This window comes from Delphinus delphis, chromosome 2 (assembly GCF_949987515.2).
Source record: "Delphinus delphis chromosome 2, mDelDel1.2, whole genome shotgun sequence".
NCBI lineage: Eukaryota > Metazoa > Chordata > Mammalia > Artiodactyla > Delphinidae > Delphinus > Delphinus delphis.
Genome location: NC_082684.1, coordinates 101166052 through 101181347, shown reverse-complemented (window position 1 = coordinate 101181347; position 15296 = coordinate 101166052). Strand labels below are relative to the sequence as shown.

The following is a 15296-nucleotide window of genomic DNA, read 5'->3' as shown; positions in this document are numbered from 1 at the left end:
AAGGCTCTGCATTTTCATACCCCCTGGAGCGAGGAGAGATGAGGTGGTGTGAAAATGGATTCCTTCATGCTCTCGGTTGAAGTTCCTTTGCAAGTAAAGACAATTAAGCCTCTTGGGAAGTTGGGAAAACATTAAAACCTGATCATTCTGGTTTAAATTCATTATAATAAGAGATGCACAAAAATCCTCATTTTAACCAAGTAGTACTGCAGACCGAAGAATTCTCTCCCTGCCCTGCCGCACCCTCCCACCTTCGGGGCACAGCTGGGCAGCCTCCTTCTCTGACACCATCAGGGGACCACTGCCTACCACTTTGCTACACAGCCCCTTTCATAGAGCAAAGCTGTTTCCCACCCTCTGCCTCCTGACCTCTTCACCTCAAACCTGGGGGTTTGTAGGGAAGCTATCCTTGTCCCATTTTGCCATGAGGGTCACAGGGACTTAAAGAACTTGTGTAACACAGCTTCTGAGTCTGTGACGAGAGCCAGTGTCCCTAAACTGGCACCCCCCTGACTAGCCACATCCAGGGTACCTGGAAGGTCATGTCAGTAGATTCCAGACTGAAAAGTGTCCCCTCCATGTAAGTGGGAGATGGTTGGTGACCCCAGAGAGGGACCCAGTTCCTGTGGGTGCTGGGGCCGAATGCCAGCCCGCAGAGGGCTGAGGGGTGAATGGGGAAGAGGGAACATGGGGATGATGGGTGCGGTTGCTCTTCCAGCAAGCCTCACCTTGAAGGTGGAAGAGAGGGGCAGGAGTTCAGGGGAGGGTGGAGGAGGGCGAGGGCGCATCCTCATCCTAAGTGGGGAGTGACTTGAGGCGTCGCATATGCTGAGGAGAAAAAGCCAGTGGAGCTATTAGGCAGAATCTGATGCACAGAAATCCTGAGGAGGGGTCGGGGGCTAGGGATGTGGCGGGGAGGGAGATGGTAGTTACCACGGCACTGGCACACCGCACAGAGCTTCGTGTGTGTCCACAGATTTCATCCTCACGGCAACTCTGCAGGGTGTGGACTGCCATCATCCCCATTGTATGGATAAGCAAACTGAGGCACAGAGAGGCTGAGTGACCTCTCCAAGGTCCCTCAGCTGGTGGGTGTGGGAGCTGGGGCTGAGCCGGGCAGATTAGGTCCGAGCAGGGATGCTGCCCTTGAGACAGGATGAGGGTGGGCGTGCCGTGGGGCTGGCGGGAAGTGACGAAACAGCACTGCACATCATGCAGGCTGTGATGTCAGAGCAGGACCGCCTGCAGAGGACTGGGGGTGGGGGTGGGGGGTGGTGAGGAATGAGGTTGAAGGGGGCAGAAGCTCTGGGGTGGGTGGGGAGCTGGCAGGGACACCAGAAATGTTTCAAGGCCCCGCTGAGGTTGGAAGGTGGGAAACGGGGGGCTGCCCACTGCCGAGAGGGGGACACAGGAAGGAAGACGAGGGTGAGCGCGAGGAGGAGCCCAGGATGTGGGCAGAGGGGAATCTTATGAGATCCTATCTGGTGGTCCTGGGCTGAAGCAAAAAGGGAGAGGAAAGATGGGGGCCAGGGAGAGGGGGGACTGGAGACCTCGGCCCCCAGACTTCGTTGCAGACACTCCCAGAGACCAATAAACCTGCCCTCCGAATCTGTGCCTTGCAAGTCTCCTGCCCCTGCCCCGGTGGGCACCCCTCCCTGGAATGGGGAGATCCCCTTTCACAGCCTCTCTGCCCTCTGAGACTGGACCCCATTTATAGAATCGGGTTTCTCCCCAGCTCTGACACCTTCAAATGCAGGTGTTGTGGGTATCAGGGAGAAGCCAGGCCTGTGACCTTGGGCAGCCCCCGGCCCAGCTCATCTTCCAAGTCCCACCTGCCTGCCCTACCCCTCGTCATGATGCTCTGCAAATCTGAGACGTGTTCATTTACACAAAGGCTGGGACCACTTCTTCTACCCTCTGATCCTTTGGGGTACTCTCTGATCTGGCCCCACCTAAACACCCAGCCCCATTGCTAATTACCCCCAGCACAGGCCTTCCACCTGAGGCTGCCCTTGGATGGGCATGTGCCCAGAGCACTGGGTTTGGAATCCAAAGACCTAGATTCCGATTCTGGTGGGAGAGAGTGCTCCGCCTCCAGGAAGTCTTCCCTGATTACAGGTCCTTGTTGCTGGCCTGGCCCCTCTTCTGATTCCTACAGCACTAACAGCCTTTGGTGCATGAGTTGGCACCCAGGTATACTGCACAGGTTCTTCAGATGTCTCCCAGCCAGTGCAATGTCTGTGCCTGACTCGCCTCTGTGTGTCGTCCATTCACTCAGTTGCATCCATGCAATAAATGTTCACTGGGCTAGGCCCTGGGCAGACAGGAGTAAGCAGCACAGGCATAGTCCCTGCCATCAGAGAAGGCAGGGTCTCCTGAGGAAACAAAAGTAACCGGACACCCCCAATCAGTCTGGCCAGCGCTATGGTAATAGCACCCCGGGAGTACTGCAGGAACACCCTACACATTATGGCGGGAGGGGGGAGGGAAGACTTCTGGGAAATGACATTTCAACTAGGACCTACTCTGGGAAAGAGGATGGAGCTAGCCCAGGGAGAGGAGGGAGGAGGCATGTTTCAGACAGAAGATCTGTCTGCGCAAAGGCCCAGAGGGTGAGGGCAGTCGGGCAAGGTGAGAACAAGACCAGGTGGAGGAACCAGATGTCAGAGTGTGAGCCGGGAGCTGGGGAAGGGGCCAGAGCCATCGGTAGCAGCACAGCAGCCAGGCTAAGGCCTCGGGCACTGTGTCTGGCAGTCAGGACCCTCTCCTAAGTGCAGTCTGTGGGGAGCCCCACTTCTGGTTGGATCTCCAGGGGGCCAGGAGGCCGTGGCTTACCTGCCGTGTTCCTCTGTCCACAGCTACCGGACCCTGGCCACGGAGCACGAGGCATTGATGCAGAAGTACTTGCACCTGCTGCAGATCGTGGAGACCGAGAAGACGGTGGCCAAGCAGCTGCGGCAGCAGATCGAGGATGGGGAGATTGAGATTGAACGGCTGAAGGCAGAGGTGACCGACCACCTGGGGAGCGGAGGAGGCTGGCGGGGGGCCCGAGCCTCAGACCTCAAACTCGGGCTCCCGCGGGGTCAGGGAAGCACATGATGGGCAAGAGGGACCCGCTCCAGCCACGGCTGTGCCAGCTTCCAAACTTAAAGTCAGTGATGCTGGCAGAGTGGGAAGGTCCTGGGGTCAGATCTGGGGTCAAAGCCCACCTCTGCCACTTACCAACTGCAACCTGGAGCAAGTCCTCCAGCCTCTCTGCACCTCCATCCTTAAAACAGACTGTTTCTCCCTAGCTGACAAGGTTGTGAGGATCAAGTGAGATCATTTATGGGCGAGTTCCTGGTTACTCTGCTGACAGCCACACGGGCGGAGGGGGTGAGGGCAGGGCCAGAGGGTGGCTGGTAGGTCCTTAGACTGTGGCTCGGGCTCAGCTCCAAGGCGGTCCCTTCCCTCTGCCTCTCACAACTGTCCGGAGGCTGAGCCGTTGCTAGGTTAAGCCTTCTAGAACTTCACCACTCAACGTGTGGTCCATGAAACAGCAGCCCATGAGAAATGCAGAACCTAGGGCCCCACCCAGATCTCCCAAATCAGAACCTGCACTTTAACCACATCCCGGGAGATTCTCATTTATGGGTTGGCCAAAGAGTTCGTACAGGTGTTTCCGTAACATCGGCGGAAAATCCCGAACAAACTCTTCGGCCAACCCAATACATTAAAGCTTGGGAAGCGCTGGCTTTCAGCCCTTAGACACCCCTTCCCAGATGTGCACGCCACCACGCAGTGATCTGATCGCCTCTCACCCCCTCACTTCACCAGCGCGCTCAGAACCATCTGGCTCCCTCACACAAGGTCTGCGACTCTGAGCCGAGGAGGGGCATATGAAAACACAGATCCCTGCAATCGGAGTTAGCTGCATAATTTGCAGGGCCCGATGCAAGGTGAAAATGCAAGGCCCTGGCCAGCGTGGGGGAAGTCAGTCTCCCCTTCCCACTCGCCACGGCCTCCACCCATCGTGGGCAGGCCACCGACGACTTCAACTGCCAACTCCCCTAACCTCTGCGCCGTGATGCACTCAGTATCTAGATTCAGGTGGGCAAGGGACCCTTGCCAAGTCATCCACTTAATGCACCAGGCAGTATCAGCCCGGGCAGGACAGTTGTCTCCTCGCCCTGCCCTGTGACACCACAGGTATGCACAAGACCCACCTTCGCTGTACCTACACCAGGCCCTGCAGAGGGTGGAGGCGGACAGTGAGATGTGTCTGCTGGGCTGACTTGACCCGTTGTCACCCAGACAGAGGGTTGCAGAGGCCTGGGTCCCAGGATGCCGGGGTATAAGGAATAGGCAGGGAGACAGGAACACGCATGAGCTGAGGCTCCAAGCCCCTGGGGTGTGCCCCATGGTCCCATCAGACTCACTCACAAAACGCAAATTCAAAGAGAAGATTCTTAAGAATTTCAAGACAGCAACAGCTGTCTATCACCTTTGCAAGAACCAGTTGTTACGTTTTCAAGAATTTTGCAAGCTAGTTATTCAACCTTTGGTAGCTTCAAATGGGCTGAGATAGGAATGCCCACACCATGGAAACTGGCAGGTGCTACCAGTCAGAGGTTTTCTTTCAGAGAGCTGGTCATGAAGCGTTTACCGATATCCCATTGTCTACATCTTTTTTCCTAATGTGCAGGACCTGGTGCAAAATAAAACTGCAGGGCCCTTAAGAATCTCAAAGCAGCAGCAGCAGAGCTTTAAAGCAAGCGTTGGTCCCTTCTAAGCCTGGAGCCCTGCACGGGTCACACATCCAGGAATCCAGCCCTGTTTCTACTCCCAACCCTGTAGCCCCCACCCCTAGCCCTGGAAGTGACAGGAGATCACATCCAAACAAAAGCCTGCAGAAAGCTTTACCAGGCGTAACTATCCACCTCTGTCTTAGTCTCTTTTCTCCCATCTAAACAGCCCTGTTAGGCTTCATCTTTCATAACCCAAAGACCCTACGGACCATCTAAAACAAAGGGAATGTCTACCTCTGAGAAGAATCGCCCCCCCCCCCCCAGAATGCTCAGTTTGGCCCATTTCATTGTTTTGTTGGTTGGTTGGTTGGGGGTTTTTTGGCCGCTTTATGCGGCTTGCAGGGTCTTAGTTCCCCGGCCAGGGACGGAACCAGCGACCCCTGCAGTGGAAACGCGGAGTCCTAACCGCTGGACCGCCAGGGAATTCCCCCATTTCATTGTTTTAATAGCTGTTTTCCTCCCATTTATGATGGGAAGTAAATTTGGAGAGTGAAGACAGGCCCTAAAGGGCAAAATAGGAGTTTAGAGGTAGTCGTAATATTTTATTGGCTTGGAAGCACTCAGGATCCTGGGCGGCTGACACTGGAAGAAATGGAAAAGATCTTTAGTTCAGGGTTTAAATAAAAATGTAGGGCTTCCCTGGTGGCGCAGGGGTTAAGAATCCGCCTGCCGATGCAGGGGACACGGGTTCGAGCCCTGGTCTGGGAAAATCCCACATGTCGTGGAGCAGCTAAGTCTGTGTGCCACAACTACTGAACCTGCGCTCTAGAGCCTGTGCTCCGCAATGAGAGAAGCCACCGCGATGAGAAGCCTGCGCACTGCAACGAAGAGTAGCCCCCGCTAGCCACAACTAGAGAAAGCCCACGTGCAGCAACAAAGACCCAACACAGCCAAAAAGAAATTAATTAAATAAATAAATAAAGAACTAAAAAGAACTAAAAACATTGAAAAAAAAATTTAGCCATGGGATCCGTTCTGCAAACAAACTTCAACATGGTACCCCACTTCATAAACTAGGTCAGTGAGGGGACTACTCTGGGAGAAGTAAGAAAGGACGGCCGTGACCCCTCCCATGCAGCCCCTCCCCAGGCCCCCTCTCCAGGGCCCACCCTGCATGCCTTGAGTCCCGCTTCCCATCTCCCCCTTGTCATCCTCGCCCCCGCCTCCCTGGCACACAACACCCTGTCATACCTGTGCCTTTGTTCACACACCCCCTCTCAAATTCCCTCCATCCTGTAGCCCACCTGTTGGGCTCTTTGTCCTTCAAAACTCCTTCCAGGTAGCCCTTGCCGCTTTCATGGTGAGACCTTCCCATTGCAGTAGGTACATACCTCGCTTCTGGCCTCTCCTTGTCCGATTATAAATTGCCTCTCTGGGGGTCTGACCCCCTTCTCAGGCTGGAAGATCCTCCTGGGAAGGGATCTGACTCATCCACCTTAACCAGTGGCGAGCTGTGTCTCACCAGTACCCAACCCAAAGACTGCATCAGGATCCGCTGACAGTGTTGGCACAGAGGCAGACAGAGATGGGCACCCACTGGGCTTGGAGGAGACCAGAAGAGATCAAGAAGGAGGGAGAAAGAACTGAGCTGCATGGCAAGAGCTACAGAGACCTGCAGGAAAAGCAAGAGCTACAGAGATCGTTAGTAAAACCTTGGAGGCTAATAAAAAGGAAGGAACCTGGATTAATTCCACTATCAATGACTGCACTGCCGAAATGCATTCTGGATGAAAGACACTGTCTCCAGAGGGGGGAGCAGGATGGGGCAGAAGCCCATGCGCTATGCCTCAAAGGGGTGTGGCAAGCAGGGTTTTCCTCTGATGGGTCAAGGGGGCCAGACCATGGGTGGCCAGTGGGCGGGGGCCAGCGGAGACACCAGGCTTTGAGCCAGGTCAGACAGCTGGAGCTGGACTCTAGCTGGCAAGTTGGGTGTGAGCCAAAGTCCCCACTCTGTATGGCCTTCATTGACAGGGGTCAGCTGAGCAGACCCTGAACATCCAGCAAGCAAACCAGGGTCCAAGGGAAATCCATCTCCAGAAGAGACCTGCCAGGGTAAGAGAAAGGCTGCCTCCGTGAGCTCACCGGACACTGGCTCCTGGCAGGGATGGGCTGTAGCCCAAGACTTCTGCAGGGTCCCCAGGCTCACAACCCTCTAGAGCTTTGCCCACCAAGCCTGATCCTTAAACAAAGACTCCAAGGCGGCTGGCACTGCCTGTGCACGTAGCATAGTACCTGACCTAATTGCATCTATTTTTTGCCCTGGTCCCTGCTGAGTAGATGTCCTGGAATGCCTCTCTCTGAGACAAGCGCCAGTTTTAAATACAGACCACACACACACACACACACACACACACACACACACACACACTGCCATCCAAAAGAAAAAGAAGGTTTCCGTGTGCAAATCTCAAAACTGGCAAAGAAAGCAGACTGGCAAGGAGGTGACAACATCAGACCAAAGGTGGGCATTGACTGGGCATCCTTGCATCTCTGAGCTCTCCAGTAGCCTGCCTCTGTGTGTGTGTGTGTGTGTGTGTGTGCTCGCACGTTCCTTAGACCTTTAGAATACAGATCAAAGAATCAGCCTTTATTTTAATGTGCAGATGTTCCCAGAAAATGGAGAGAGAAAAGGTGGGGGGGAGAGAAAAAAGAAAAGCCCATGTCGGTGCTGAATATTTCTCAGATATTTTCAGCCGCTCTCCAAGCACAGGCCAGGGTAATTTTAGCAACCCGCAAGTGGAGAGCGGGTAACTCTTCCATCTTGCTTTCAAAGTGCTCAATTCGCTCAATCGTGAGAGCCCATTCATTCTGCACTTCAGCAAGTGGCCTTGAGGGGACAAAGCCACGTGCTCTGAAGAGGATCGAGGGGCTCTGGCTTTGTGGCAGTGTTTTGTGGATTCCCCTGAGCTGCTATCTTTAGACGTGTGGGGCTTGATGACTGCAGTGTTTTCCTGTGGTTGAGGTTTTTGTTGCTGCTGCTTTTCTGATCCTTTTGAAAAAAAATGTTTTTAATGAAACCTCTTTTATTATTTTTTATTTATTTATTTTTTTGCCGAGCTATGCGGCACGTGGGATCTTAGTTCCCTGACCAGGGAGGGAACTCGTGCCCCCTGAAATGGAAACGTGGAGTCCCAACCACTGGACTCCCAGCCAGGGAGGTCCCTGCTCTGATCCTTCTTTAACTTACTTACTTATGTAGCCAACAAATATATGTTGAGTGTCCGCCGAATGGTAAGCACCGGCAGCCCAGGAATGAATGAAACAGGGTGGTCCTTCGCCCACAGAGCTCACAGCCGCGATGGAATACATAGGCATTGCCTGCATTTTCCCGGGAAAGTCCGCAGGCCGTGGGAGCCTTGTGGAGGACCCCCAGCAGAGACTTGTGGACTCGGGGGTGGCAGGAAGGAACCCACCCAGGGGCTACACCACAGGCCCGTCCACCTGAGCGGTGCCAGAGGCTCCAGCCACAGTATGGCTAAAGGCACCCCTTCTCCTGGTCACCAGGCAGCTGGGCCGACCTCTCTGATCCCGAGATCTGGCAAACGGAGTTTCTTAGATCAGCTCAAACGTTCGTTTCCAGGGCTCTTCCATTTTTCTAGGCCAGCAGTTTCCAGGTTGTGCTCCAAAGAGGGCTCCAAGTCAGAGAAGTGCTTCTGGGTTGTCCCAGGACGGGACAGCCAAGCCAGCAGTGCTTTCATCTGAAGTCCTGCTGGGGCTCCAGGACGGTTTTGTTTGAAAAAAATAGTGGGACTACCCAAGTGCCCACCGATGGATGAATGGACGGCAACATGGGGTCTGTACATACGACGGATGTTACTCAGCCTTAAAAAAGAAGGAAAGTCTGACACATGCTGTGACATGGGTGAACCTTGAGGATGTTATGCTGGTGAAATAAGCCAGCCACAGAAAGACAAATACTGTCTGATTCCACTTAGGCGAGGTCCCTAGAGGAGTCAAATTCATAGAGACAGAAAGTAGAAGGGCGGGTGCCAGGGGCTGAGGGAGGAGGGATGGGGAGTCAGTGTGTTTTGTCTTGTTTAGGCTGCACCGTGTGGCATGCGGGATCTTAGTTCCCTGACCAGGGATCAGACCCACACCCCCTGCAGTGGAAACGCAGAGCCTTAACCGCCGGACCGCCAGAGAAGTCATTAAACTCATTATTAAACTCATTAAACTCATTATGGTTTAATGAGTACAGAGCTCGGGGAGTTGAGAAAGTTCTGGAGACGGATGGTGGTAACGGTTGCACAACAATGTGAATGTACTTGACGCCACTGAACTATGCACTTAAAATTGGTTAAAATGGTAAATTTTATGTTATATATATTTTACCACAGTAAAAAATTCGAAAGTAAAGGGACTGATGGTTTAGGGAATAAGGAAGAGAATCACAGATTTGGACCAAAGCTCCCAGATTACAGATGGGTTGCCTGCAGCCCAGAGAGTGCCTCGCCCAGGGTCACTCGGAGTCAGAGCCCAGCTGCCCTGGACCCAGGTGGACAGGGTCCCGGTCCGGTGCTCACTCACCGACTTCTGGCTCGAAACCTCCCACAGAGCAAAGGACATGAGCTGCAGTACCACTGGTCCTTGGGGAGCACGTGGCAGGGCGCTCACTCACCACACCACGCCTGGTGGCAGCCGGAGGGGTGGGGCTTCCACCAGCTGGTGCCGCGCGGCCCCTGCAGCTGACCTGTGTTTCCATTGCAGATCGCATCCCTGCTCAAGGACAATGAGCGCATCCAGTCCACCCAGACTGTCACACCCAACGACGAAGACAGTGACATCAAGAAAATCAAGAAGGTCTGTACCATCTCTCGGGGCTGGCAAATCTGCCCTGGCCCTCTTTAGAGAGCCCCCTGGCACAGCCCAGGGTCTGCAGTGTCCACCTACTGTCCCACTGCTCCCGGGCGTGCCACTCCCACCTCCGCTCCAAAGGCAGAATCAACAGCCCCTCACCCCAGACCAGCACCTCGTCGGGCCATGTTTTCTGGTTGTCTCTGTGAGGTAGGGTGGTTCAGCCCATTTGACAGATAGGAGCACTAAGGCTCAAGAGATGAAAGAGTAGATAGAGCCAGGGCAGGAACCCAGGCTGTGAGACTCACAGCCGAGAGCTTTCCTCACAACCCTGGGCAGCCTCAATGAGACCCCAGGCCACACGTCCACTGTCACAGCCCTGCATGCCCGCCTTCCCCCCAGCTACTGTCCTGCAAACACCTCCTCCTTTCATCCCCGGCAGACGTCAACATGGGAGCCGGCCTCTGTGACACCCCTTAGCTGGCCCCACTGGTTTTACACTATTAGAGGCTAGGAGGAACATCTCAGAAGGTATGAGAAAGCTGCCCGGTGGCAGAGAGAATGACCAGCACCATAGGCCACCCCATGGAGGGGCATGTGGAGAGGAAGAGTATGGTCTGTGTGTGCAGCTTGCCAGACTTGAAGCAGGGGAGCCTGACTCACCGTAAGAAAAACACACGAAACCAGAAAATCCTCCTTGTTGAGAGCGTAAAAGGACACCAGCGCCATCCAGACCAGAAAACTGCTAACTGGCATCCCACAGGCCAAGTTCAGCCTACCAGCATGTTTGGGGTTCTTAGCCCACACGGTGTTTCTTTTTTCCCTTTTTAATTTGTTGCCAGTGCTTTAAAAGCTAAACATTTCACATAAAAATATGTATTTCTGGTTTCTCAAAAATAGGAAGAGCTAACATTCATTACGCACTTTCCATGTGCCAGACACTATTCTAGGAGATTTATGCAGATTAATCTGTTCCTAACTAAAAGCCCTCTGAGGTTTTATTATTATCTGCGTTTCACATGTGGGGTTGCTGAGGCACAGAAAGGCAAAGTGACTTCCCCAGGTCACACAGCTAAGTATTTGCAGAGTGACATTTAAACCTTGGCCACCAAGCTCCAGAGCCCACATCCTTGGTCACTGGGACACACGATCTCTTGGAAAAGCAGAAGGTCTCACAGCCCGGGCCCACCTCCTGCACGTGGTGACTGCTGGCCCTAGGCCAGGTGCTCTCCCATTAGTGCCCACCCAGCCGGCTTCAGGATCTATAGGACCTGCCGGGCCCCCATGGACACTGGGATTTGCCACCAGTGTCACCTGGGGTCTGAGCCAAGCCCCGCCCAGGCAGGGATGCACTGGCCTGCCTTCTCTGCCATGGCCCCACTGGGCTTCCCGGCCCGTTTTGCAAAGCCATTCTGGTTGGAACATTTTTTTAAGTACCACTTGAAATGCACCTCCCTCCTTTTGTTTTCACCCTCCTGGGGCCTCAGAGCAAGGCCCTCCTTTATCCAGAAAAGCTTTCTCTCTTCAAGGAGATCTGTCGTGCTGAGGCCAGGCCTCTCCTCCCCAGGGCAGACGTCCCTGGCCAAAGGTCTGCACCCGGATGGTTGCATCTGCTGTGCATGGCCAGTGCCCTTTGCAGCCGATAATATTTTGATGAGTGCCTTGGCAGGTGGCCCCTGGATCTCCAGGTGCCCCCACCCCAGCACCGCCCAGCACCCTTGCTCCTGGGGCCCTGGGGCCCTCCCTGTGCAGCCCCTGAGCTTGCACACAGCTCAGCAGCAGGGATGGTGGGGAGCTGCATGGTGCCTTGGTTGGAAGCGTGCATATCTTAAAACAGTTCTCTGTGTCTGTGAATTGAGGCCCTTCCCAAGTTCTTGCCAGAACGAGGCCAGGCCAAGCAGCCCGACTCCAAGTTGGGCAAGTCAAGTGTCTGTGTTCATTTCCCCACGGAGGTAGAGGAGAGGCTCCAGGCGGGCGCCGATGAGGCCCAAGCATGAGATTAACTAATTTGCCGCACTGAATTTGATAATCGCCCTCTATCCAGACGAGCTTTCATTGAAACTTCGGGGCTTTCAGGCCAGTCATTAGGCAAGAAGAGGTGTGAGCCATGCCCAGCACAGCCTGGCAACCCTCTGTGCTCAAGCCCCCTCCCGTGATGGGGACTCAGGGCCACACTTTTCCTCCTTTGGAGGATGTTGCCAAAGCAACCTGGGGGATGTGGTTTAAGTGCAGAGGGCCGGGGCAGGGCCTGGGGGTTTGCATTTCGAACAAGTTCTGGGGAGATGCTGATGCTCCCGTGCAGGGACCTCACTTTGAGTCCAGCCGTCATCTCATTAGCCCCGTGGCACAGATGGGAAACGGGCTTAGAGGAACCAGAGGGCTTGCCCGGCACCACGCAGGCAGAAGCACCAGGCCTGATCTTTTGCCTCAGCTCTTTTCCCTACGTGCCCGGCGTGGGGGACAGCAGGGCCTTGGCCCCTGCCCTTGGGGCGCTCACAGCCTGGAAGGACCAGAGCAGCTGAGGCTAACGGGAGACCCTCCCGCTGGTCTCGGCGCCCAGGTGCAGAGCTTCCTGCGGGGCTGGCTGTGCCGGCGCAAGTGGAAGACCATCATCCAGGACTACATCCGGTCGCCGCACGCCGACAGCATGCGGAAGAGGAACCAGGTGGTGTTCAGCATGCTGGAGGCCGAGGCCGAGTACGTGCAGCAGCTGCACATCCTTGTCAACAACTTCCTGCGCCCCCTGCGGATGGCCGCCAGCTCCAAGAAGCCTCCCATCACGCACGACGACGTCAGCAGCATCTTCCTGAACAGGTGAGCACCCTGAAGCTCAGCGCCCCCTCCCGGAGCCCTTGGCTGGGGCGGGAAGAGGGAGCCTAGCCGGCACTGAACTTGGACACGAGCCCTTGACTAGTCCCCGCCAAATGCAGAGGAGGAAACTGAGACCCAGAGAGGAAGGAAGCTGCCTGAGGTCCCATGACGAGAAGCCAGTGCCCCAGCTACTGCAGGCGGGAATACAGACAGAGGCCCACGTAGTATATGTCTAAACTAGTGGTTCAACTGGGGCAATGCTGGGAGACATGTTTTTTTTTTAATTTATTTTTTGCTTCAGAAGGATCAAGGAGGATCCATGGCTGGCAATCCCTGGGAGGCAAATTTTTTTTTGAATTTTATTTTGTTTACTTTTTTATACAGCAGGTTTTTATTAGTTATCCATTTTATACATATTAGTGTATATACGGGAGACATTTTTGATTGTCACAACTTGGCGGGGCTGCAGGGGAGGGTTTGCAACTGGCATCTGGTGGGTAGAAGTCAGGGAAGCTGCTGAACATCCTACCGTGCGCAGAGCAGTCTCCCACAGCAGAGAATTCTTCCACCAAAAATAATCGTGCCAAGGTTGAGAAACCCTGGTTTAAATGTTTACAAGTTATAAATCAAGCTACAGAAAACCACATGGGTTCCATTCTTCTACCTTCATATCATCGTCGTAACGATCTAGAAGCCAGGTCTAAATTTTTAGAATCCTGAGTCCCCTTAGCGTGGGGCTGTGTATCACACTACCCACATATCTTACGAAAGCAAGGCTGAGCTGATGGCTGCCCTTCTGCTGTCAACCTGTTTTTAAAAGTCTTAGGAAGTGGTTTAAATGAGCTTTTTGGTAGGCATGAAAATTGGGTAAACTAGGTAAAAGCAACAAATATGAAAACCTATCAACAGAGTGCTATCTACAAATGATTCTCGATCAGGAATTAAAGGAAATCACTGTGTGCTCCAGGTTGTTCATTCAGCGGCATTTCTTTTAAAGTATCCATCATTCCAGTCATTTCACTAGTTGCAGCTGGCCCTCATCCACGCCCTCTGCAGAGGTGTTTGGGACCCAGGGTCACCTCCCCTGTGCCCTGCTCTTCCCCTTTACCTGCCAGTGTGCTGTGACGGGTTTAGGGACCTGTGGGACACCCGGAAGGAGATGGGATAGAGGCAGTGGACGTGGGTCTGATTCTGAGAGGTTGAGCCGGAGATGCTGAAAGTCACTGGGAGAAGGACAAGGACAGGGACATTGGGATGCTGACACCATGGATGTGGATGAGGTGTCGGAGTATGGGGACATGGTGGGGGTGAGGAGCAGGGGGAGGGGAGTGGCTTTCAGCCTCATTAGACCTTCTAGAAACTGAATCACTGGGCCTTACAAGGTTGCTTTTTTTTTTTTTTTTTTGCGGTACGCGGGCCTCTCACTGTTGTGGCCTCTCCCGTTGCGGAGCACAGGCTCCAGACGCGCAGGCTCAGCGGCCATGGCCCACGGGCCCAGCCGCTCCGCGGCATGTGGGATCTTCCCGGACCGGGGCACGAACCCGTGTCCCCTGCATCGGCAGGCGGACTCTCAACCACTGCGCCAGCAGGGAAGCCCAAGGTTGCTTTTTAATATACATTTCAAACACAGTTTTTAGAGAGTAAATAAATGCTTTGATTTCTTTATTAAAACAAAGAAAATAGGTATTATTGTTTTGTGAAGTCAGGTAAGATTTTCTCCAGAAACTACAGTTGGGTCTTTTAAACTCAATGACCTGGAATTTGGCTGAAAAGTGTGAAGAACTTGTTTCTTCCTGAATAAACTCCGGACAGCTCAGCTGGAGTCACAGCTTCTCGAGCGTGAACGCTGGGCCTCACCCCGAGCTTCTCAGTCTGTAGGTCTGGAGTAGAGCATAGGGATTGCATTTCCAGCAAGTCTGTAGGGGCAGCTGCTGCTGCAGGTCCCAGAGCACACGGAAATGAGAGGCTTGAGGTAACCGCAGGGGGCTGCCTGTATTGGAGGCTCGGCCACGGACCTGCCTGAGAAATACTTCAGCAAGCATTGTAATAGTTCTAGGTTGTCTGTGCTTTCCTTGCATTTTAGGCCACAGTTGCAAACTTTTGGTGACCGTGTATCATAACCACTAAGAGATAAAGGTGCCCTTTTGTATTTATTTAATCTTTGCATCATTTTGTTACACTGCATTCAATGGAATTCTTTTCACCTGTAATCTTTGGTTAAGAGTATTCAGACCAACTCACAGAATGTGTTCAAAAGTTGTTTGAAGAAAATCACAACGTGGTTTTATATTTTTGTCTGTTAGTCACTGCATGGATCAGATCAGATGCCTTTAACAGAATAAACAGGAGGGAAGAAAGTTCCCTCTTTTGCTGGTGTCCTTCTAAGCCCCTGCAAGGCCTGTTTCTCCTTTTCCACAATGTGCCCACGGTTGACTGTTTCCCATCTTAGCAGTCTCATTGATCCTGGTCAAAATAGCCCCAGCCTGATCAATCTTTAAGGCCTCCAGAATATGGACTCTAGCGGTCCTCGGAAACACTGACCAGGGAATGGGACCTGCCTCTTGTAGGTGTTGGAGAATCAGATGAGAGCTCACGTAAAGCATCTAGTACAGAGCCCAGCATAGCCCAAGTGCTCATAAGAGCTAGACATTAGTACAACAAGAAAGCTTGATGCACCCTGTGAGAAACTGAATTCAAATCTAATGTGGAGGGAGCACTTCTCAACTCGTTCTGTGAGGCCAGCATTACTCTAATACCGAAATCAGAAAAAGACATTATGGGGAAAGAACACTACAGACCCATATGGCTCGTGATCATAGATGCAAAATATTATAAAATCGAATCCAGAAATATATGAAAAGGATAATACATCATGACCAAGTGGAATTTATCCCAGGAATGCAA

At 53.3% G+C, this 15296-nt stretch overlaps 1 protein-coding gene across 1 annotated transcript in view; it reads left to right on the top strand.

Annotated features, from left to right (window-relative positions):
- The window catches only part of RASGRF1 (Ras protein specific guanine nucleotide releasing factor 1), a 104078-nt gene that overhangs the window by 23382 nt on the left and 65400 nt on the right, over positions 1 to 15296 (top strand). The window contains exons 3-5 of the mRNA XM_060003597.1: positions 2859 to 3006; positions 9495 to 9587; positions 12142 to 12395. Coding sequence (XP_059859580.1) covers positions 2859 to 3006; positions 9495 to 9587; positions 12142 to 12395 — 495 coding nt within the window. The remainder of the gene's footprint in view (positions 1 to 2858; positions 3007 to 9494; positions 9588 to 12141; positions 12396 to 15296) is intronic.